This window comes from Lampetra fluviatilis, chromosome 47 (assembly GCF_964198595.1).
Source record: "Lampetra fluviatilis chromosome 47, kcLamFluv1.1, whole genome shotgun sequence".
Taxonomy (NCBI): domain Eukaryota; kingdom Metazoa; phylum Chordata; class Hyperoartia; order Petromyzontiformes; family Petromyzontidae; genus Lampetra; species Lampetra fluviatilis.
Genome location: NC_136321.1, coordinates 1,059,708 through 1,084,285, shown reverse-complemented (window position 1 = coordinate 1,084,285; position 24,578 = coordinate 1,059,708). Strand labels below are relative to the sequence as shown.

The following is a 24,578-nucleotide window of genomic DNA, read 5'->3' as shown; positions in this document are numbered from 1 at the left end:
CGTGAGTGAGTGTATGATGTGCGAGTAAGCGTATGATGTGCGAGTAAGCGTATGATGTGCGAGTAAGCGTATGATGAGTGAGTCAGTGTATGATGTGTGAGTGAATCAGTAGTAGCTTGAGTGAGTGTATGATGTGTGTGTCAGCGCACGATGTGTTAGTCAGCGCATGATGAGTGAGTCAGTGTATGATGTGTGAGCGAGTCAGCGGCAGTGTGAGTGAGTGTATGATGTGCGAGTGAGCCAGCGCACGATGAGTGAACCTGTGTATGATGAGTGAATGGGTCAGTGGTTGCGCGAGTGTATGATGTGTGAGTGAGTAAGCGCATGATAAGCGAGTCAGTGCATGATGTGTGAGTCAGTCCATGATGTGTGAGTAAGTCAGTGTATGATGTGTGAGAAAGTCAGTGTCGGCTCCCTCTGCTCGCGCCGTCGGCCCTCCCCCAGCTCCGTCGCCCCCCCCCAGCTCCCCCGGCCCCGTCGGCTCCCTCGGCCCCCCGGCCCCCTCAGAAACAGCCCCACCAGCCGCTGCTACCCGGGAGCGCGCGCCTCAGGCGGCCATCTTGCTCAGCGTATGAGATGGAACACCATGACCTCGTTCAATCCGTGTGACTTGGAATCGAACTCTTGAAACGATCTAGAAAGTTGCCCCTAATGTGCGTCTTAAAATAACAACGTTTTTTGCCCCCCCCCCCCCGCCGGCCCCCTTACCAACGGCCCCACCAGCCGCTGCTGTGAGCGCGCCCCGAAAGCGCGCGCGCCTCAGGCGGCCGATGTCGGCGTAACGCATGGTGTGGCTCGTAGGGAGATTCCTGCATTTGGGAAACGAAATATTAACCGAAATGTAATCTTATATATATAAAAGTAAAAAATTGTCTGTGGGTTTGTTTGTGGGTTTGTGTCTGTTCGCGCGCTTGCGAACAATTTGCCTCTCCAACGGTGGAGTTTACGTCATAAAAATAGCCAAGCACCAAGCCGTAAGCCCCGCGGTGAGCAAGCGCTATTTCTTTTTCATTTGTTTAATTAGCAATTTAGTGCGCTTTTTGTGCACTTATCATTTGTTTGATTTATTTATGCACGACCATACCAACTCACGCACCTTTGGTGGAGGGGACGGCCCATGCCAAGTCGCACGTCTTCGGTGGGAGTGGGGGGACATTTTCTTTCACGTTAAAAATTCTATAAAAATATACTAAACGCTGACGTTAATTCTTCACTGTGTGATGTCCCCCCCCCCCCCCCCCCACCGCGATGCGTGCAGTTATTACTATTATACACTCGCTAGATGCTACCACTATAGGCCATAGATATTACTCAAAGCGACCGGGGAGATCGTGGCTTGGGGAGGGGGGGGTCAGGGGTAGCAGGCCAGCCCCAGCCTGCCAAGGTGCTACCTCGGCCGGCTGGACAATCTAGGAAGAGGCCGGAGGCTCTGCACAGGACTAGGCCTCACCACGCCACTCTGTCCGTGAGTACTTTGTGCTATAGAGTCGATAAATACTGCTATAGAGTCAGCATGTACTACTGTAGTGATAGCAGGTACCACCACAGTCGGTATGCACTGCTGTAATCATAGCAGGTATCACCACAGTATGCACTGCTATAATCATAGCAGGTACCACCACAGTCAGTACGCACTGCTGTTAGATTTTTCAGAGTAGTTTTGAAATATTTTTAAGACCCGGGCAACGCCGGGTACTTCCCGCTAGTATATAACATAACATATAATATAAAATATGAAATATAAACCGACCATAATGCGCAGTTGACTGCAGTGTTTAGTTGATTGATCGACACGTCCGTTCATCTGCATGGTATTTGATAAACAGTGAAAGCTAAGTTGAACACATATTAAGGGTTTTTTGTGTTAGATCGCGTAAATATAAAGGTGTCGTAGTTTTTTGTTATTTTCTTTGAACCATCTACATTACTTTACTGAAAGACCCAAAGAATATCACGTAGATTGGTTCAAAGAAAATAACAAACAAAAAAACGACGTTTCGATCATAACACAAGCGATCGTCATCAGGAAAGGGGGGTTAGCTTCTAAAGGCAAACTGTTTATAAAGGTTTAAATTGGGCGTAGCCCAAATGTCAGCAGCATGGGTGGGGCAGCTAATGTTAATGCAAGTGATGGGCAGCGACTGCGATGGCGGTAGGTTTCCACAAATTAAAGGGCTTCCAGGTAATCGGTGAGCGGCCTCCATGGCGAGTGGCTATGTTAATGTGAGAGATTAGCATGGTAATGTAAGATCGCAGAGTCACCGCCACGCCGAGGTACAGCACACGAAGGTGGCTGTGTTGGTGTGAGAAATTTAACCTGTTCATGTAAAATCGGAGAGCCGAAAATAACAACTAACATCGGAAGGTGGCAGCATGGGGACATCACAGCCAGTTATGACTTAAACTGGTTGATAACATCATTCCAATGATTGCTAAGTTTGTACACATCTTCTCGGTTGAAATTGTGTCTGTGTCTGTATATATGGATTGCTTCATGAATGAATCTCTGTTGATAGCCAGTGGGTTTACATTATCTCAAGTCAACCCAATGGCACCTGGGTCTGTCCCGCAAACTACTGTCAGTGAGCCTTCGACACTTCACGTGACCTCAAGATGCACCTCGCCAGGCACAAGCGCCAGGATAACGTTGCCGCCACCTCGTGGCAAATTGCGGCTATTGTTTAGTGGTGATGGGTGTATCTCCAATTCAACAATGTCCAACGCGATGGAATGGCTAAACTACTTAAAACTGAAAATTTGTGATTGCTCTGCACTGGTGCCAGCATTTGGTTGGAGATTCATGACAGGAAACTGCAGTCTTGTTAAATCGACCTTGGCTGAGAAACGTGTTCCGTGTGTTTAGTGTTGTCCTTCCCCTGCACATCCGATTCGGGGCCGTCCATAAATGACGTCACGCACCTGGGGGGGGTCAGGCATTTGTGGCGATGTGTTACAAGGTGGGGGTTGAGAAATGTGACGTCACATCAAAATGCGTAACTTTAAATAAATATAGACAACACGTTCTACTTAATAAATAGACGTTTTACTGGTAGGAACGAAGTGGACCAGCCTACAATAGATTATTTCGTCCGTCCGTCCGACCGTCCGTCCGTCCGTGTAGCAACATTTAAATTAAAAATTAACTCACAGCGACCTAAAGCCTACAGCTAGGCCTAAAGCCTAGAACTAGGCCACAAACTCTCCCTTCGTATCGTACCCCCGCGTGTGTGAAAGGGAGTTAATGTTTCACAATGTTACATTCCCTGATTTTTTTAAACAGAAACATTTAAATTTCAAGCTTTTACATTAATAATTAAAACATTTAAATTAAAAATTAACTCACAGCGACCTAAAGCCTACAGCTAGGCCTAAAGCCTACAACTAGGCCTCAAAGTCTCCCTTCGTATCGTCCGATTAGGTGTAGCAACATCGCCCCCTACTGCAAACACTTGGCAGGACCCTACAAAAACCTTTAGACTCAGTGGGGCTTTCCTGGCTAAACAAGTGTAATAATACATTATGTTTATATTCTTTGGTTATTCGTTCCTACCAGCCCACCCCGCAGGGTCCTGTTAATAAATACGCACTACAATGACAATAGTTTAAAGCGATTTGAAGCATGTTTTTTTTGCACGGTTGGCTATGTACAGTGCTAAAGAATCTTGATTTGAAGCTTTCGTGGCTGCAGGAATCCATACGCTCTGGTTCTTTCGGTAAAGTCACGTAGATGGAAAATTCATAGATCACTAAAGTTTCGTGATCTATTAGGAGAACTCCTACGTCAGGAGTTCTCCTGCTGTGTTGGTTTCACCTGATGACGGTTGCTTGTGTTGCGATCGAAACGTCGTGATCTATTCATTTTCTATCTACGTGACTTTACCGAAAGAACCAGAGAGTATGGTGCTAAATAAGTTAAACGTACGGTACGTGTATACATGGTGACCGGAAGCACGAGACGTGTTAATGGCAGTGGCGTCATTGACTGGGAACTCGCTGGAGTCGAGAGCCACCAAGTATACACTCACAGCCCTCATTGAACAACTTACACCCAAATGCAAGAAACAACCCACATTCACCCAACCCGACATGCACCAAACGCGACACTCACCCAACCCCACATGCACCGAACAACCAACAAGCAGCGAACCACACACGCACCAAACAACCCACACTCACTGAATAACCCACACTCACGAACCCCACACGCACCGAACTCCACTAGCACCGAACCCCACACACACCGAACGCCACACTCACCGAACCCCACACTCACGGAACCCCACATGCACCAAACAATCCACACACATCAAATCCTACACTCACTGATCCCTACACACACCGATCCCCACACTCTCTGAACAACCTACACTCACCGAACCCCACACTGACCAAACCCCACACTTACCGACCGCACATGCTCCGAACAACCCACACTCACCGAACCCCACACTTACAGAACTCCACATGCACCAAACAACCCACACACACCGAACCCCGTACTCAACGAACCCCAAATGCACCAAACCCCATACGCACCGAACAACCCACACGACCGAACCAGACACGCACCGAACAACCCACACTCACGGAACCAGACACACACCGAACAACTGACATGCACCGAACCCTACACTCACCAGACTACACAGTTACCGAACCCCACACTCACCGAATAACCCACACTCACCGATCCCCACACGCACTGAACCCCACACATCGGCCTTTGTGTTTCGAGAAACAATTCTTTTGCGCCTTACGAGGTCAGCCAGCTGTAGGTTTTGCAGCGCCTAGAATGACTTAGTAGGCCAATCCTTGAGTGGCAATCCTTGCCACAGCAATTGGAAGTGAATGCGGTGGCAGCTCCAGAAGAATGATTGAGTGAGCTCTGGGAGGGAGGTTTTGTCAGAGTTAATGCGTAGGTAACGCTTTTGTTTGAGGCGGTGTATCTTTTTAGGGCGTAGTCTGACCTTGCTGGATACCAGCGAGTGATCGGTGTCACAAACTGCACTGTGGTAGCTGCGTGTGATGAGTACTGAGTTGAGGAGGGCTCGTCGGGTGATGACTAGGTCCAGTTGGTGCCAATTAAGAGACCTTGGATGTCTCCATGATACTTTATGGTATGGTTTAGTAAGAAAGAATGAGTTTGTGATACAGAGATTGTGGTATGAACAAAGCTCCAGTAGTCTTTGGCCACTGGCATCCATTATTCAATGCCGTGATAGCCTAGGCATGCGGGCCACGCCTCGTGGTCAGCCCCAATCCTTGCATTGAAGTCTCCCAACAGAAACATGTGCTCAGAGTTGGGAATTTTGCTAATAATATTGTGAAGCTCTTCATAGAACTGGTAATGAATCTCCGGAGGTGAGTAGAGTGTTGGGGCGTAGACACTCAGGATGTTTACATGGCCAGAAGCAGTGAGCAGTCTCATGAGCAGAATCCGCCCAGAGCCTGAAGTGGTTCTATCATGTCAAGGAGTGTGTTTTTGACGGCGAACCCAACACCGTGTTGCCTTGCTTCGTTCTGCTGTTTTCCTTGCCAGGGTCTCCTGCAGTGCTGCAATATCCATATGAAGTCTCGCCAGCTCCCCGTCGATAACTGCAGTCTTGCGGATGTCCTCAATCTGCAATAGATCTTCGGAGAGTCCAGAACACATTGTACGTACATTCCAGCTTGCAAAATGAAGGGTTGGAACCTTCTTTCGTTTAGTTTTGCTTTTGTCTGGTGCAGGTGTTGCAGCCCACTTGTCTGGTGATAAACCATAAGCTCCAAGCACCCATTGGAGCAGGTGAGCCGTGGCGGGAAAGCACCTTATTGGCCGGGGCTGCCAACTTGAGGCGGGCGGTAGTTATCCATTGGGGTGCAATGACCCCTCCCACCGACGATGGCAACCCGTGGCGCCCATTTTTTACGCCAATCTAAAATGAGCTTATAACCCGTGACTGCTGCCATCCGTGTTTCTTGGTCACGATTAAGTGGCCGAGGAGTGTCCTCTCCCCATTTTTGCACCTCTTGTTGGCGCAAAGTCCGGGCAGGTTTTTCTGGAAATCCTGGGTTGCCCATGCGTCAGGATCCCCCCCCTCGGCCTTGCTGGTGATGTCCAAAGGAGTGCGTAGCACAACGTTTGGTACCAGTTTGGCTGCAGGGGCTGCCGGGAATGTGCCGCAGAGCGTCACAAAACCGCTTGAGGGGCCCCACTCCTGATTTTCTGTCGGGGTTTACTCCCTTAGCCATTGACTCTCCCGAGACACTCACAAGGCAGTGAGAAAACCGCGTAACCCTGGGAGGGGCCCTTACCAGGTACTGACAGCCGGGCCAGCTGTGCCTGGGACTCGCGTAAGGCAGGGTCGTCACGCCCTGAGGTAGTTTATCACAAACCACCCGACACCATAACCCCACACTCACCAAACAACCCACGCACCGAACCCCACACTCATGAAACCAGACAAGCACCGAACAACTGACACTCACCAAACCCCACTCTCACCAAACAACCCAAATGCACCGAATTTCACGTGCAAAGAAATCCACAATAAACGAACCCCACCCTCACCGAACCCCACATGCACTGAACCCCACATGCACCGAACAACCGACAGTTACCGAACTCCACACTTACCGAACCCCACATGCACTGAAGAACCCACACACACCAAACCCCACACTCGCCGATCCCCACACGCACCAAACAACCCACGCACCGAACCCCACACTCACGGAACAACCCACGTGCACCGGACAACCCACATTCACGGTACCAGACACTCACCGAATCCCACACTCACCGGACCACACAGTTACCGAACTCCACATGCGCCGACCAACCCACACACACTCAACCCCACACTCACGGATCCACACACGGATTGAACCCGACACGCACCGAACAACCCACAAGCACCAAAACTAAACACTCACCGAATAACCCGCACGCGCTGAACCCCACACGCACCGAACAACTGACATGCACCGAACCACACACAACAACCTAAATGTACCAAATTCCACACGCACCGAAATTCGCAATCAATTAACTCCGCACTCACCAAACCCCACACGCACCGAACAACCCACACTCACCAAACCCCACACTTACTTAACCTCACATGCATCGAACAACCCACACTCATATAATACTGTGATTAGCCAAGAGTTGTGAGAAGCTAAGAGGTGTGCGAATACACTTGATGAGTTTGGGAGAGTGAGTAAGGAGCAGCAGACGAGCAGCTCACCACAGGAGCCCTCCTGTGGGAATGGGGGGCACCAAGGGTGGTCGCGCAAGCTGCTCCTCACAAGACCAGCAGCGCAGCGGCTAATGACTAACCACGAGCGTGTCGACTCAGCAACCACTCCAGCGGTGGACAGAGCTTGACGGTGCAGCCGAGAGCGCCCTGTGTTCGACACACATACCCGCCGATCCAGCGCCCCCTGCTGGGGACCTGATGTATTTTTAGTACAAGGAAAAACGCTGTGCGACGACTCATCGCCTTCTGGACCCAAGGACCACAGTTGGACCTCGTGGTGACTGCCGTCCAACACACACACACAGCGCGCATATTGGTGCGAATAAGATTGTTCCAAGGGGCTTTTTTTGTTTCGAAAATGGTTGCCATTCCAAGGTGGTGTGTTAACTATTAGCTGGTCGTGAAAAGCATTGTTCTGTCCCTAGAGTTGCATGAGTGCAGTCGTTTATAAGTGTTTTTGGTCATTCGTTTTCTTTTTATCACATAATCTTACCAATGAGTTAATTGATGTCACACTAAACATGTGTAAGCATCTATGTCACGAATCTACACACTCGCATGTACACTATTGTTTCGGGACATTTCTTGAATTGCACAAACTTACGAATTCATTGATGTCACACGAAATATTTATAAGCATCTATTAGCCAAACCGACACACTCGCATGAACAATATTGTTTTGAGATTTATTTTAACAGATAATCTTACCAATTAATTCATTTGATGCCCCCTTTTGCCATTGGGCACATGTTTCTTTAACATGGTTGCGTATGAATTTTATCATTTGTAAGGACTTCCCCATCTTCGTGTGCTGTCGCGCTACTATGGAGTTGTTATATTGCTCAGTTTAACAACGTAACCATTGAGGTTTAATTGGACGGATCGATGAGTATATCTGCAGGAGTACTGTTGTGGCAATTCCGATCATAAGTGTGTTCGCATAGAGTATTTTTACACACTTTCATTTAACTCACTGTTTGTTTTCATAGCCTCAAATCTTTCAACTCAATTTTAACCCACTTCCCAATGTCGTATCGACTGCAAACCTGGTATACTAATATCATACTGATGGCAATACTATATGCTATCATAAAAATACATTCTTTTTTATATGTTATGTTTCGGCCTAATTGTCCACGGTCAACTGACGTTGGCTGTAATTGGCCATGGTCCCTTACGTTATAGCAAGCTTCGGGGCCACTGCCTGGAGTCGGAGTTCTTTCATTACTAGTACATTTCATAAGAGTGTTTTTAAAAAAAAAATTAAATGTTAATTAGATATTCAAGTTGCTTAACAGAAAAGTCTTGAGTGGTTCCTTCCTAAGTTCATGCGTAATTATCTTAATTATAAGACCGGACATAATTACACTAAAATCATAACCAGTAAATGTTTCAGCGAGAATCCTAATCAGTAAAAGGTAAAGCAAGAATCATTGTATTATCACAATTGGTAAACACGTTCCTTCGGAGTGGGCAGGTAGGAACTTGGTTGGATAGCACATTCGTGCACGACAGACAAATAATCCCTGGTGGGAAGTGTGGAACCGGTTGTTCCTACCTGTAAAACATACCACCAACCCACCGTTTCAATAATGGCCATGCAATGCAGAATGGAGCATGTGAAGCTCTATACTCTTTGGTTCTGTCGGTAAAGTCACGGTGAAAAGAGCCAAAGAGAATGGATCATTGTAGTCACGAAAACGTCAAATTTAGAACATGAAGCTCAATGCAACTACAAAATAATCCCTGCCAACAGCAAATGGTGAAATATCCATGTCTATAAACATTAGAACCTCTTAAAAATGTAAATTCCTTATATGCAACCACAAACATGCAAAGAGAAAATTGAAGTGCAATGCAGAAGGCTTTTATTCGTAGTCAGCCACAATTATTATTTCAGAACATGTGATCAAAAAACGGTACAAAATGCTGCTCTATTTCTCAGTAGCACGGGCGGTCATTTTGGTGTAAGTGAGCCCCTTGTAGACGCCACTCAGGGGAACGTCAAAGAGAGCGCCATTCATGCAAGTGATGCGTAGCAGAGCCGTGTACGGGAGGTCGATGTTTGCACGCCCGATTTTGGCGACAACGGTGACAGTCTTGTGCGGAGGAACTGAGACAGGGAACGTGAGAGTCTCCGTCCGCTCCTCCGAGTTCTGCAATGCGTGCGTGGTCTCAGAACTCAAGGTGAAGCTGAACCCGGCCTCCCCCTCCACAACCTCAGGTATGCCTGCCGAGACGGTCAGGCTGAAGGTGAACTCGATCTTGTTGGTCGTAGACCACGACGACTTTTTGGTTATCGTCTTGGAGCTCTCGAAGGTGTGAGACTGCATGACGCTGGTGTCGTTTATGTACTCCATTTCTTTAATCTCCTCCATCTGCACGTTAGGCAGAACCTGGTGCATAGTTGGGTACTTCATGTTCTGGATCACCGACGACTTTACAGCATTGATGAAAAGGAAGCCCATGGAGTCGATATCAGCCCCCGCTCGGCCCTGAACGCCCAAGCAGATGCCGGAGCCCACGTCGATCTTGTACTCTGTCTTGAGCCCCCAGTCCGTCATCTTGGCAAAGAACTCACGGTTGCGGCTCGTTCTGAACTTTATGGCACCCAGACGCGTGCCAGCCCCATTGCCCCACAGGGAGAGCTGCGACATGAACTCGCCCGACTGGAATTCAAACTGCTGAGCAGAGGAGTCCACGGTGCCGAATTTCTGCCTTCGCCCATCAGTCAGCCACACCTCCAGACCCCTCACTTGCCAGCCTCCAACGCTCACGGAGAGTTTCTGCAGCGTGGCCGCATTGCTCCTCCCATCAAACGAGAACGCATTTCCACCTTGCCCTCCAATGATGTGCAGCGTAAGTGGGTACGACATTATGTCAACCTGGATGGAGACGGAAGGGAAAGCATAGCAAGCATGGTTCAAGCCAAGTATTCCTGCTTTACTATCATTTACAAAAAAACACTCAGGACTCCAGTTCATTAGCAACTGTAGTTCAGTGTACCCTTCGTCTCTTAAAATTTGGACATTAAAATACTTCGGAAGGTCTGAAAAAGTGGGCACCAAATAGTGCGCAATAGCCATTTTACATGCTGTTAAAGCAAGTTTTAAATATTTGGCAAGTATGCAACAAACCTAATCCGAGTCAAAATTACTATAGTTTTTAGATTCAAACTTGTGGAATCAATATTAAAGCAAAAAGTGCGCAACACAATGAACTCTCCGCCGATAAATTAACAATTAGTCCTTCAAGCACAAGCGTGCGTGCTCATGGAACTGCGGGCATTGTTGGTGGCAGAGTATCAAAACTAAATTCCCATACATTTTTCTCCCAACAACAAACAGCAGGATAGAGTATGGCCCATTCCACAACCCTCGATCCACTCAGCCACAGTAGACCATCATGCAGTGGGGCAATGCAAGAGGGATGCACGTGTCAAGTTGCAGTAGCACAAATACCTTTTCTTTCCACGAACAATGAAAAGCTCGGATAGACGATCCAGGGACTTGGCTGAAGGCGACCTAAACGGGTCATATGAACAGAAGCAGTGGGGTTAAGGTAGTGTGGGGAAACCAGATTAACCCTATAAATCAAAGGCAACCATGTTTGCACATGCAGATCGCCCCGGCAAGAACCATCCTGACCGAAAAATAAACAGCGGAGGTTTTTTAGAGCGCAGGCATAATGCAGTGGTTATTAGGCGTTGCATCATATCAAGGGAAAAATTATTGACAGCACGGTTTGAAAAGGTGTCAAATTAGACCCTTCTTTAGATTAAAAAAAATAGGTGGCAGACAAATAAAATTAATTTGAGAATTCCCATTAACTGGGTTTCAAACTTAAAAGGGGTTTCAGCTTCTGCCATACAACCCTTGGATTTCAGGTCAATAAAAACAGAAGTAGTGCAGCCCTATAATACGAATCCATTTTTTAAACATTAGATATTCAGCCAGAATTTTGGCAGGTGAGACTTTGATAATTGGTGTTTTACCCTTCAATCTGGCAACAAAACTGACACCTTTTTTACAAGGAGTCATGTTTGCATAGACCACAATACCTGCAGTCATAATGCAAACAAAAAGCATAACTCTGATAATGTGCACTGTCCTTGAAGTTGATTGGTCCACACCCGAGACAGCTTTCCTTAGAGCCTAGTCTCACATGGGTTGGACCAGATGACGCCAAAAGGCGCACAACTCAAAGACAATGCACCATCAGAGTATGAGAGCTCGGGGCAAGCATCTACACTATGGGAACATCATTTGCCAGTAAAAATATGATAATTGGTTTTTTACCCTTCTATCTGGCAACAAAACTGACACCTTTTTACAAGGAGTCATGTTTGCATAGACCACAATACCTGCAGTCATAAAGCAAACAAAAAGCATAACTCTGATAATGTGCACTGTCCTTGAAGTTGATTGGTCCACACCCGAGACAGCTTTCCTTAGAGCCTAGTCTCACATGGGTTGGACCAGATGACGCCAAAAGGCTCACAACTCAAAGACAATGCACCATCAGAGTATGAGAGCTCGGGGAAAGCATCTACACTATGGGAACCTCATTTGCCAGTAAAAATATGATGTAAAATATGATATCATATTTTTACTGGCAAATGAGGTTCTCATAGTGTAGATATGGGTTTTAAAAAAACTACGGGGAGATCAACCCGGCTAATACTGGAAAATATATTGTTCAAACAACAAGCCCATTGTTGTTGTTAAGGGAAAATTTAGGTAAACAAGCTAATGCATGCTTTTATTTGCAGTACAAAACATCTTGACCCCAAAATTATTCAAATTTGGTGTCTTCAATGGGTGGTTGGCTTGCATAAAAATGTCAAAATGGAAGGTTACATTGATTATGTTAAAACGCAATAAGGAGCAAAATGTACGGGACCTGGACAGGTTTTCTTAAGGAAATATTGAATCGTCATGCGCGGTGAGTACGTGTAGAAAGCGTCAGCTCGTTCGGCTTAGTACCTCCGAAGACATTAATCCTCAAAGTTAAAATAATAAAACTGACAACGCAGAAAGTTAAATAAAGTATGAAAAAAAAGACAACCAACATGTACCCAACATGGTCGGGAAAGGGGCACAACAGCAAATCCTACAGCAAGCCCAGCAATGTAGCCCGCCTCACTCACCACTTACAAAAGCAGTCAGCCCCGTGAAGAGCAGATGCGGTGTGCCGTCTGCTCCCTCCTTTATATCGAGGGAGCGCACGTCACGTGGAACAATCACGCGGGTTTGCCTTCCCATCCCTGGCCAATCATGGGGATCGGAGGGAGAAGGCAATCATCGCGAATCAATCAGTATGATGATTCACTAATTGGATGGGTGGCGCTTCCTGCACTCGTTCCTATTTTGCGTGAGACTCCGTTAACGAGCCCAGCCACGCGCGCTAGGGCTTCATAGACACAATCACGACCCCCAAGTGAGTATGTTGAGAGTCCAGAGGGTGCTCACATCACGTGACAGAATTACGCGTGCGTGCGTCCTCCCATCTTCCCCTCCAGGCCAATCATCGGGAGCCAATCACAGCGAAGATTCACTCATTGCACGCGCGTCCATTGTGTGAGGCACCGTTCATGAGCCAAGCTACTGGCACGCGCCTCGTTAATGCAATCACGGTCCCAGTACCGGGCCGTGAGTCAATTGAGTTGTGTGCTCATGTGATTTAAACGGTTTTTTTTCTCTTTAACATGGTCCACACGAAAAAGTTCAAATTAGCCTCGCTACCATCACCAACTGTAATTCATGTTGTTAATAAGTGCCTTATCGATTGAACTGAACGTGCCTCTGGATATTTTGTTTTTACTCATTTGTTCAATTGTGGAATGCTTTGATTTGTCTGCTGGCCGGGTCTCCCTTAAACACGTTCTTTCGGAGTGGGAAGGTCAGAACTTGATTAGACAGCGCATTAGTGCGATCCGTGTCACGCGGCAAAAGCTGCGTGGGGCGGCGCGTCACGTGGTGCTGAGCCCGCCCGAGGCGCTCTATGAAATACAAATCGAGGGTGTGGCTATGCACGACAGACAGACAAATAATCCCTGGTGGGCAGTGTGGAACTGTTGTTCCTACCTGTATACACCCTTATACAATGAAGCTAAAGATCACACACACGATACGCCCCTAGACAACGAAGCCGAGCATCACATCACACACAAATAACCACACACACAGAGTACACCCCGAGACAACGAAGCCGAGCCAATAATAAATAATAATACACGCACACCTATTGATCATTATACAAACTAACATACACATTAATAATACTCCCATATACACACACATAGATCAAATACATACATTTTCACGTAATATTTAATCACATATCATTGATCACATTACACTTACACTCAATTAACATCAATTAACATGCAATACACATACGTCTAATTAATGTATTAATATCGTAAAATTTTCATACTTATGTTGTGAGTTCAACTGAGTCGCAGATGTACTCTTGGAGGCAACACATTTATTTAACACCAACACACGGGGTAACTGCCCCTTAACAGAATAACAACCTATGGTGGTGACCACCAGGCTAACTACACTGATTACAATGCAACTGCTACTACGGACCGGGCCACAGCTTGGGTCCAGGTCCACGTGTTGGAGACTCGGTAGAACGTAGAACGTAGACGAAGGTTTCTTCAGGATGAACAACAACGCCGGTCCCTCTGGGGGACCCGGCTTATATTCTCTGTGGCGTGGCTGGCTCCGCCCTTGGCCACGACTACCTTCCAGAATCCTTGAGCAGGATCTGGACCCCGACCACGTGACCACCCATATCCCCCACTTGGGGCCCCTCTGTAGACTTAACCGGTCATGTGTCTTCACGGATCAACCAGAGTGCCATGGCCTTTAGTAACCCCTTTCCTGCAGCCGGCAACCTCACACTTTATCCTGTAGGGATGACACTGCATGCCGAGCGTGGTGCCATCCATCGCTATAAATCAGTGCTCACCGTGCCTCTCCAGGGCCGTCACTACTCAGTGACATTCCGCGATGTCACTACACTTATGTAATGACATAAGGACACCTGCTGGCTGGGAAAGGGAAGCACAGGTACGGGCACGGTTAAGGTAACATCCAATCGGAGAGGGAGAGGTATCTGGGGAAAAGGTAATAGGTGGGGTTGGCCGAGATGCTCCGGTAACCTACTCGAAGGTTCCATGAAAGGGCATGGCTGGAGGCGGGGCCTAGCCACGCCTGGGGAGATATAAGGGGGAGCGGACCCGGGGCTCGGGGTTCGCGTGTGGATTCTTGGATCCGGGCTGCGTCGCTGCTCGCCGTCATCTCTCTCCATCGTCCGGCCACATGGAAGATCTCCTGTGGGGTTTCCATCGCCATCCTCGTCACGCCGCCAATCAGCGGCGTCGCCGAGTGAGGGCGGTGGTGATCGGCTGTGTGTAGCCAGTAGAGACGTTAATATCTAAGTGTTGTACTCAGAGTGAGAAGAATAAGGTTGGCCTGTGTTGTGCCCAGTGTGAGAAATAAAATAAGTACCCTCTATACGACGTGTTGCGGAAGTTGCTCATTAAACTTACATACATTTACATACTTTCATAAATTTCCATAATTTCCATATTTTAAATGTTTCACAACCCACATGCACCGAAGCCCAACATCACCAATCCCCACACGCACCAAACAACCAACACATAACGCAAAACCCACACGCACCGAACACCACAGGCACCAAACCCCACAGTTACCGAATCCCACACGCACCGAACCCCACACTCACCGCACTCCACACTCACCGCACTCCACAAGCACGGAACAACCCACACTCAACCAACAACCCATATGCACCGAATCCCAAAAGCACCGAACTCCACACTCACCAAACCCCACACGCATTGAACCCCACACACACCGAACCCCACATAAACCAAACAACCCACCCACACCGATCCCCACATTAAATGAACCCCGCAAGAATAAAAAAAAACCCACACGCACAGAACCCCTCACTCAATAAACAACCCAAAGGCACGGAACCTCACACTCACCGAACCCCGCAAGGATCAAATAAACCACAAACAAACAACCCACACTCATCAAACAATCCATACGCACTGAACCCCACACGCACTGAATAACCCATGTTCATCAAACAATCTATACGCACTGAAAATACCACACGCAATGAACCCCACACGCACCGAACCCCACACTCACCACACAACCCACACTCACCGAACAACCCATACACACATTGAACCCCACATGCACCTAACCCCATACTCACCAAACAATCCACACGCACTGAGCAACCCACACGCACCGAAAACCCCACATGTGTAGGGGTGTTACAGGAGGGAAACGGACGGGTACACAGGGGTGTCCACATCCACGTCCGAAAACGGTTACTACCCTGGGGGGGCTGTGGGGGGATGCTGTGATCCCACACAGCCCCACCCCTCGGTGGCAAGTTGGTATAAAAGGCGGGGAGCCAGAGAGCTCGGGGGAAGTGTTGGGGAGCTAAGGAGCGAAGAGCCAGTGAAGATCGAAGACCAGCCAGATAGGCCCTGGAACTCCTCTGACCCGATGTCCTTCTCAGGGCCGGGCAGAGCAAGCCAGTGGCTCGGCCCCAGAGCCTCAGAGCCGATGTTCTTCTAAGAGCCGAGTCTGTCTGGCTGGGTGTCGTGACCTGTTTCTTGACCAGGGCCAGGTCAGGTAGCCTCCCCTAGCGCCCTTAGTGGAGGACCTGGGAGCAAAACAATTACACAGATAGCCTAGGAGTGTATCCCAGTCCAGTACGGGTGAAGGGGCCGTTACCCCTTCCATTGTTACCATGTGAGTTATAATAAATAGTGTGCCTCGACTACACCGTCTCTGTCGGTTGTGAACCCACTACACATGCATTGATCCCCACGCACCGAAAAACCAACATGCACCAGACCTCACACTCACCGGACAACCTAAATTGACTGGACCCCACACTCATCAAACCCACTAGCAATGAACCCCACACTCACCGAATAACCCAGATGCGCCAAACCCCACATGCACCAAAACCGATACTCACCAAACAAACCACATGCACTGAACACCAAACAACCTACAACGCACGAAACCCCAAACGCACCGAACAACCCACACTCACCGAACTAAAACAGAACTGAACAACTGACACGCACTGAACCACACACACACCGAACAACCTAAATGCACTGAATTCTACATGCACCGAAATCCACAATCAACGTGTAATGCGAGCATAATCGAGGTTTCGCCGCTCAGCTCTGGGCCAATCAGACGGCACGGAGTATTGGGGGCGGGGTCCAGTAATGTGGGCATATGGGAAGGTCCGCCGCCAACCTCTGGTCCAATCGGATGCCAGAAGATCAAGGGCGGAGCCTAAGGGCGGAGCCGGGCGTAATTTGGAAGGTTCGGAAAGGGCGTGGTGGAAGGTGGAGACAGGATGACGTGTGAGGGGAATATAAGGGGGATCCAGAAGAGACTCGTGGTCAGTTGGCGTAGTCACGGAGTGGGACCACGTTGGGTCGTGGGACACCTCCTGCGCCATCAGCCACGTGGCTGGAGACGACTCCAAGCACACCGTCAGCCAACGGTGTGCGGGAGCCGAAGGGAGTGCGACTGACGGGAAGGGCGCGCGGTGCACGCAAGAGGAAAAGCCGGTCCACTGTCGGGATCGGCGGAGTGTGAGCGGCATAACAAGAATAAAAGAGAGATGGAGACCAAGCTGTGTGTCATCAACATCTTTTATTACAAACGTATCCTGTACTCACCAAACCCTGCATGCACTGAACAACCCACACTCACCGAACTCCACACTGATAGAACCCAACATGCACCAAACAACCCACAATAACCTAAACTGACAAGCACTGAACCCTACATGCACCAAACCCTACACGCATCAAACCCCACACTCACCGAACCCCACAACGCACCACACTCCACACACACTGAACTCTCCACACTCACGTATCCCCACAAGAACCAATAACCCACTCTCACCGAACGACCCACAATTACCAAAACCCACACTCACCAAATCCCACATACACTAGATAACACATATATAGTGACTGTGATTGTCACTGTGTGCTGCCGGGCTTACGAAGCCACGGCGGATAATGTGTTGGCATTAAGTGTAGCCCGCTTCCTGGGCATAGTACCAGCACTAGCGGGGCTTGGGTGAGTGCTGGTCAGCTCGGAGGCACCACATACAGTGTGCGGTGCGGGCTCTCGGTGAGGGAGCGAGAGGGAGTGTCAGCCAGCCAGGGTTACATTGGGGCAAGATACGCTGGTTGACCTGCTGACACGTGACCGGATGATATTGGAGGGGGGCCACCGGTGGACGGGGGCCGCTTGGCGGTCACGTGGTTTAAAAGAGTTCTCGGGGAGCCTTCGGGAAAGAGCTCGAGAATTCTAGAAGGTGGGCGGGGCGAGGGGCGGAGCCAGCCCCAGCCCAGGCCGTAATGACGGGGGCCCCATGAGGGAATCGGGGTTCTTCGTGTTGCTGGTGATTAAGATCCATGTCGGGAAAAAGAAGCCTCTAGCCACGCGGCCCGGGACCCAGCTTGCGGGCTGGGATAGCGAACCGTGTCTAGTTCTGCCGCAGCGAAGCTCTCTCTCTCTCTCTTGTTCGTTCGTCATAGTTGATGATGACCATGGCACGTTTGTCATTTTGTTGGGTTTTGATGAGTGCACAGATGGCTGAACAGGCAAATCTGAGCCTGGAATTATCTGTGGCACACTGGACAGGTCAGAGAGGATGTAGAGCTCTGAGGTGCAGCCACAAGTCCCTCCTTGGTAGATTTGCGCTGCTGCCTCTTCAAGATAGCACAGGAGCTTCTCCTGCTCTCACAAAGGACTGCACCGTCCTGTACTTTTCTTCTCTAGGCAGGTCGGTCATGAACTAACGGTTCCCAACTTTTCAGGTCGCATCCAAAACTCTTCAAGGAAATTTTCAGGCTATCCTTGTAGCCCTTTTTGGGGCCACCTTGCGCTCGCTTGCCATTCTTCAGCTCGCCAAAGAAGACTTGTTTTGGCAGTCTCGCGCAGGGCATTCTGGTCACGTGGCCAGTCCATCTAAGCTGCTCCTTCACAAGCAAGGTGTGGATTCTGGGGATATTGGCCTTGCTGAGGACTGATTTTCTCGGTAAAATGCCTCTGAAGATTTGTATCGACCAGGGCTGTTTGGAATTGCCGTCGGGACGGAGTATGGCATTTATCCTGTCTCCGACCAGCATGTATTCTGCTAAGACCACCGTGCAAGCACTTGCGTGCCGAATGGTGCAGAGGCGGATGTCGTGGGAAATGTCGGGATCGGCGTTCGGGCTCACAGACCTCGGGATGTGGATGAGCGCTGGATGGATTTATCCACGGGACAAATGGGGAAGCTAAGAGCGCTCCTGCGGGAGTTGTCGGACATTTTTAGTAAAAGTAAATTTGATATCGGTCACACGTCCGTTTTGAGCCACCATATCGACACGGGAAATGCCGCCCCCATCTGGCAGAATCCTTACCCCCTGAGTCCAGCTGAAAAGGAACATCTTCGGGAGGCGGTTGATGAAATGTTGGCCACAGATATCATCTCACCGTCCACCATTCCATGGGGTGCTCCGATCGTCCTTGTTAAGAAGCACGATGGCAGTTTGTGGTTTTGTGTCGATTTCCGCAAGCTTAACAAGGTTTCTGTTGCGGAAGCATACCCCTTGCCTTATATGGACGATTCATTGGATTCTCTGGCGGGTACATGGTTCTTTTCCAACCTTGACCTTTTGTCGGGCTTTTGGCAGTTGCTGCTTGACGAGGCCTCAAGGCCCAGGACAGCTTTTCGAACACCACAGGGGTTGTTCGAGTTTAACCGGCTTCCGATGGGGCTCCATTCCACGCCAGCCACCTCTCAGAATTTGATGGAATTGGTTTTGTTGGGCCTCCAGTAGGATTTGTGTCTAATCTACATGGATTACGTCATTGTTTTTGGTCGCACGTTCGATGAGCATTTTAGTAGCCTGCCAGCTGTTTTCATTAAAATGCATGTGGCCGACCTGAAATTCAAGCCGCAAAAATGTCACCTGCTCTAAAAATCTGTTCGATACTTGGGCCATATAATCAGCGAATCGGTAATCACGACGGACCCGGAGAAAACTGCTTGCATTCGGACGTGGCCTACCCCCACCTCAGCCAGCGAGGTGCGCAGTTTTATCGGCTTTGCCTCTTATTATCACCGATTTGTCGCGGGGTCCACATCTATAGCTAAACCTCTCCACGCCTTGACAGCTAAGGGGCAAAAATTCCATTGCGGGGTGGAGGAAGCTGTATTCCACTTGATTTGTGATGGGCTGGTTAACACCCCTCCCCTGTATTATCCCGACTTTTCATTGCCGTTCGTTTTGGACACGGATGCCAGTAATACCAGCATTGGTGCGGTGTTATTCCAAGTCATAAATGGCATGGAGCACGTGGTCGTGTATGGCACCAGGGTGCTGTCTCTGGCCGAGCAGCGGTACTGCGTACTTGTACGGGCGACACTTTGAGGTGCGCTCCGATCATGCGGCGCTCCAGTATACGCTGCGTGTTGATCAGCCCTCCAGTCAATTGTCACGCTGGCTCAAAATCCTGCAAGATTTTTCATTCAATGTCACGTATCATAAGGGTTCTCGCCATACGAACGCCGGTGCCCTATCGCAATTGCCAGCGGGCGAGGAGTGTGCTTGTTTTTCGGGTTCGGGTCGTTGTCGACCGCCGGCTCGACCTCCCCCTTCCCTCTCGTTGTGTCCTCCATGGACACGATGGCAGAGATGGGCGATGTCTCTGCTGCACGGGATGCAATTTTGGGGTTGGACTACGAGGTGTGGGGATGCCGGCAGGCGGAGGACGTGTACTTCCTTAAGTTGTCAGGGAGACCGCCGATGGCATGGCTCCGCGGGGTGTCGCCTCGTTCGTCCTGCGGCGCGGCCTGTTCATGTACTGGGATGGAGGATTGCGCCATTATGCTATTGTTGTCCCTACCGCCTTGCGTGGTGAGGTTGTTTTGGCTGTGCATAAACGGTTGTTGTACCTCGGAGTGCAAAAGACGCTGGCTGCTCTTAAATTGGATTTTTATTGGCCGGCCATGGCCTCCGACATCGAGGATCTGCTTAAGGGCTGCGTGCAATGTGCCCGGTGGAAGCCGCCAGCGAGATGCTGTTGCCCTCCGCTTCAATCCATCCAGGTGTCGAGTGTAAATGAAATTGTTGCCCTCGATATTATCGGGCCGTTTCCTGTTTCCGCACGTGGGAATAGGTACTTGCTTGTGGGCGTTGAGTATTTCTCACGCTGGGCTATGGCCTGGCCGCTCCCAAATCATTCGGCGGTGACTATTACCGAGGCGTTCCTCAATGGCCATGTTCTGGATAATGGTGCCCCCGAGCGCCTTTTGACGGATCAAGGCAAAAAAAATTCGTCCAAGCTGCCGCGTGAGGTGTGCAATTTTCTGGGGACAAAAAAGGTACGCACGTCGCCGTATCACCCGCAAACGAATGGCATGATCGAACGCCTACACCGGACTCTGACCTCTATGTTGAGTCACTTGGTCAGCGAGTCACAGGTCGATTGGGATTTGCATATTCCTGCGGTTTTCGCCGCTTATAGGATGACCCCTCATGCGTCCACTGGCTACTCTCCCTTCTTTTTGATGTATGGGAGGGAGTATGATCCTGCCATCGATGTGCACTTACAAGCCGTGCCCACCCCGAAGGTGTCCAAAATTTGTGATTCAATTTGGTTCACGCTCGCCAAACTTTATGAGGCGCGGGAAGCTGCCAATGTTAGCTCTCGGAAAGCAATTGACCAATGAGAGACTCAAAGGCGCCCGTGTTTCCCTGTGCGATTGGTCGCCGGGGGACAGGGCCTGGTTGCATTGTCTCCTGCAACCATGGAGGGGGTCGATTGATGTGGTTTGAGTCGTGCGGCCAAAGTGTCCAGATTCGGTTTGGTATGCGGAACTGGTTTGTACATCCCTCTCGTCTTAAGCCGTTTATATCACTGTGTGAGTTTGTTTCATGTCCATATCGCAGGGGGCGAGTGTCGGGTATGCCCGACGAGCTGGGGCGTGCGTCTGCCGACGCGGGTCCTCAGGAGAGTGTTTCTGCTCCACCCCCAGGCGCCGCGTGATTGATGCCTCACACGTGGCCGCTCGCATCGGCCTCTCGTGCTCTGGACGTGAATGACCCGACGACCCGGCCTACTGCTCTTTGTGAGGAGCCGGCTTCGTCGGGTCGATTTCTTGTTCCCCCCGGCCCTTCCATGGCGGTTGAGCCCAACCCGCCTGGAGGACCGGCATCACGGACTTGTTCAAAGACTCGGTTCGCGTGATCCCCGCGCATTGCATACTCCCATACTGTCATGGGTTGTCACGCTCGCATGAATCGTGACAAGTATTTGGCTGATCCTGCTCGCCATCGCGCTCACGGGCGTTGTTACACGTTGTGGGTGGGAGATGTTGATTTTCTTCTCTCTCCGTGTATTTATTATACAGTTGGGTTTGGGTAATTTATTGCGTTGTTCTGTTATTGTTGGAGCACACTTTTTGTTGTTCTGTATAATTGTACATCGGGTGCTTACTTATGGGGGAGTTGGCAGCCGGAAAGTCTGGAAGCTACGAATCCTACATACACTAGATAACACATATGTAGTGACTGTGATTGTCACTGTGCGGTGCCGGGCTTACGAAGCCACGGCGGATAATGGGTTGGCATTAAGTGTAGCCCACTTACTGGGCGTAGTACCAGCCCTAGCGGGGCTTGGGTGAGCGCTGGTCAGCGCGAAGGCACCACGTACAGTGTGTGGTGCGGGCTCCCGGTGAAGGAGCGAGGGAGAGTCAGCCAGCCAGGGTTACATTGGGGCATGATACGCTGGTTGACCTGCCGACACGTGACCGCATAATATTGGAGGGGGGCCACCGGTGGACGGGGGCTGCTGGGCGGTCACGTATTCTAAAAGAGCTCTCGGAGAATCTTCAGAAAGAGCTCGAGAGATCTAGAAGGTGGGCGGCGCGAGGGGCAGAGCCAGCCCCAGCCCAGGCTGATATAACGGGGGCCCCGTGAGGGGCTCGAGGTTCTTCGAGTTGCTGGTGATGAAGATCCACGTTGGGTAAAGAAGCCTCTAGCCACGCGGTCCGGGACCCAGCTTCTGGTCCGGGCCAGGATAGCGAACTGTGTCTAGTTCTGCCATAGTGTGGCTAGATGAGCATTCAACACCCAAGTGTAGGTTGTGTTATGTTATGTTGATTTAATTAATAAATTGTGTTGCGACTCAGTTGGACTCACTACACATACACACCGCACTAAACCCCACACGCACTGAACACCACACTCTCTGAAGCACACACACACCGAACCCCACACTCACCGAACCCCATACTCAACCAAACAAACAACATTCACCGAAACCCACACACACCGAAAAACCCACACACACCAATCCACGCACTCAATGAAGCCCAAACTCACCGAACCCAAATGCACCGCATCCCAGACGCACCAATCCCCGCAGTCACCGAAGCCCGGAATCACCAAAACCCAAATGCTACGAATTCCAGACGCACAGAACCCCACACACCCCGCATCCCACGCGAACTAACTCAACACTCACCAATACCCACACGCACTGAACCCCACACGAATTAAAATCCATTCGCACCAAACCCCACAGCTACCGATGAACCCACCATCATCAAACCCCACACGCACCGAACAACCCACGTGAACTGAAACACCACTCACCGAACTCCCCACTCACCGAACCCCACACTTACTGAACCCCGCACTCAACGAACCCGACACGCACTCAACTCCACACTCATCAAATGCCCACTCACCGAACCCCACATGCACGGAACCCCATACTCACCGAACTCCAAGCTCACCAAACCGCACACTCACTGAACATCCCACACCACCGAACCGCACATGCACTTAACAACCCACGCTCACCGAAAAAAACACACCCACCGAACCCCATAATCAACCCAACAAACAACAATCACCCAAACCCACAGGCACTAAACCCCAAATGCAACGAACCCCACCTGCGCCGAGAAACCAAAACGCACCAAACGACACACTCACCTAACAACCCATACTCACAGAACCCCACATGCACCGAACAACCCACACGCACTCAACCCTACAATCACCGAACCCTCCACGCACCAAACCACATACTCACCGAGCCCCGCACGCAACCAAAACCCACACGCACCGAACTCCAAACTGACCAAACGCCACACTCACGGAACCACACAAGCACCGAACAACCCACACACACCAAACACCCCACATGCAGTGAAGCCCAGACCGCACGCACACCAGACAACTTACACACACTGAACAACCCAAACGCACCGAACCCCACATGCACATAATATCCCCACAAACACCGAACAAACCACACGCACCGATCCCCACACTCACCGAAACCCGAAATCACCAATCCCCGCACTCACCAAAAACCAAAATCACCGAAATCCCAGCGCACCAAACCGCAAATGCACTAAACCCCACATGCACCAAAATCCACACGTACTGAACAACCGACATTAACCGAACCCGACATGCACCCAACCACACACTCACCAAACCCCAAACGCACCGTACCCAAAAAACACCAAACAATCCACATGCACCAATCCCCGCACTCACTGAACCCCACACTCACCGAACCATGCACTCAATGAACCCCACACGTACTGAACCCAACACTCATCGAATACCACACTCATGAAGCCCCACACTTACGAAACCCCAGAAGCACCGACCAACTCATGGAACCCCACATGCACCGAACCCAACACGCACCAAACCCCACACGTACTAAACAACCCATACTCACCGAACCATACACGCACCAAACTACACATATACCAAACAACTCATCATCTGGCCACATGGCCGACCAGCTCTGAACCAATTCCTCAACCACATCAATTCCATACACCCAGCCATCAAATTCACCATGGAGGTTGAAAAGGATGGCAAGCTACCATTCTTGGATGTTTTAATCTAAAAGAGACCGGATGGCTCAATGGGACACTCTGTCTACAGGAAAGCAATACGGATGCCTACCTAAAACCTGACTCCCACCACCATCCATCCAGGAGAATTCCCTCATCAAAATGATTCCAAAGAACACAGGATGAGATGTTACTATCCTTTGTGCAAGCACTTCCAAGAGTTCATGAACAGTGAGCCTGGTGAAATTTGGGGAGCGCATCGTCAGTAGTGAACCTTTGGATCCTAGGGTGTTTCGGCCTTTCATACTATACACCCTCCCCAAAGGCGGCCAGCGACAGGGTGA

General features: G+C 49.9%; 1 protein-coding gene across 1 annotated transcript; it reads right to left on the bottom strand.

The window, feature by feature from the left end:
- Nucleotides 1-9,114: 9,114 nt before the first annotated feature.
- LOC144947817 (aerolysin-like protein) lies at nt 9,115-12,415 on the bottom strand. Its single transcript, XM_078877170.1, has 3 exons — nt 12,392-12,415; nt 10,704-10,766; nt 9,115-10,127 (listed from the first exon to the last, which is right to left on the bottom strand). The coding sequence occupies exon 3, from the start codon at nt 10,116-10,118 to the stop codon at nt 9,177-9,179; it is 942 nt and encodes a 313-aa protein (XP_078733296.1). The 5' UTR covers nt 10,119-10,127; nt 10,704-10,766; nt 12,392-12,415; the 3' UTR covers nt 9,115-9,176.
- Nucleotides 12,416-24,578: the final 12,163 nt, after the last annotated feature.

Excerpts from the sequence above, each read along its gene's own strand:
- LOC144947817 (XM_078877170.1), bottom strand. The coding sequence starts at position 10,118 with ATGTCGTACCCACTTACGCTGCACATCATTGGAGGGCAAGGTGGAAAT.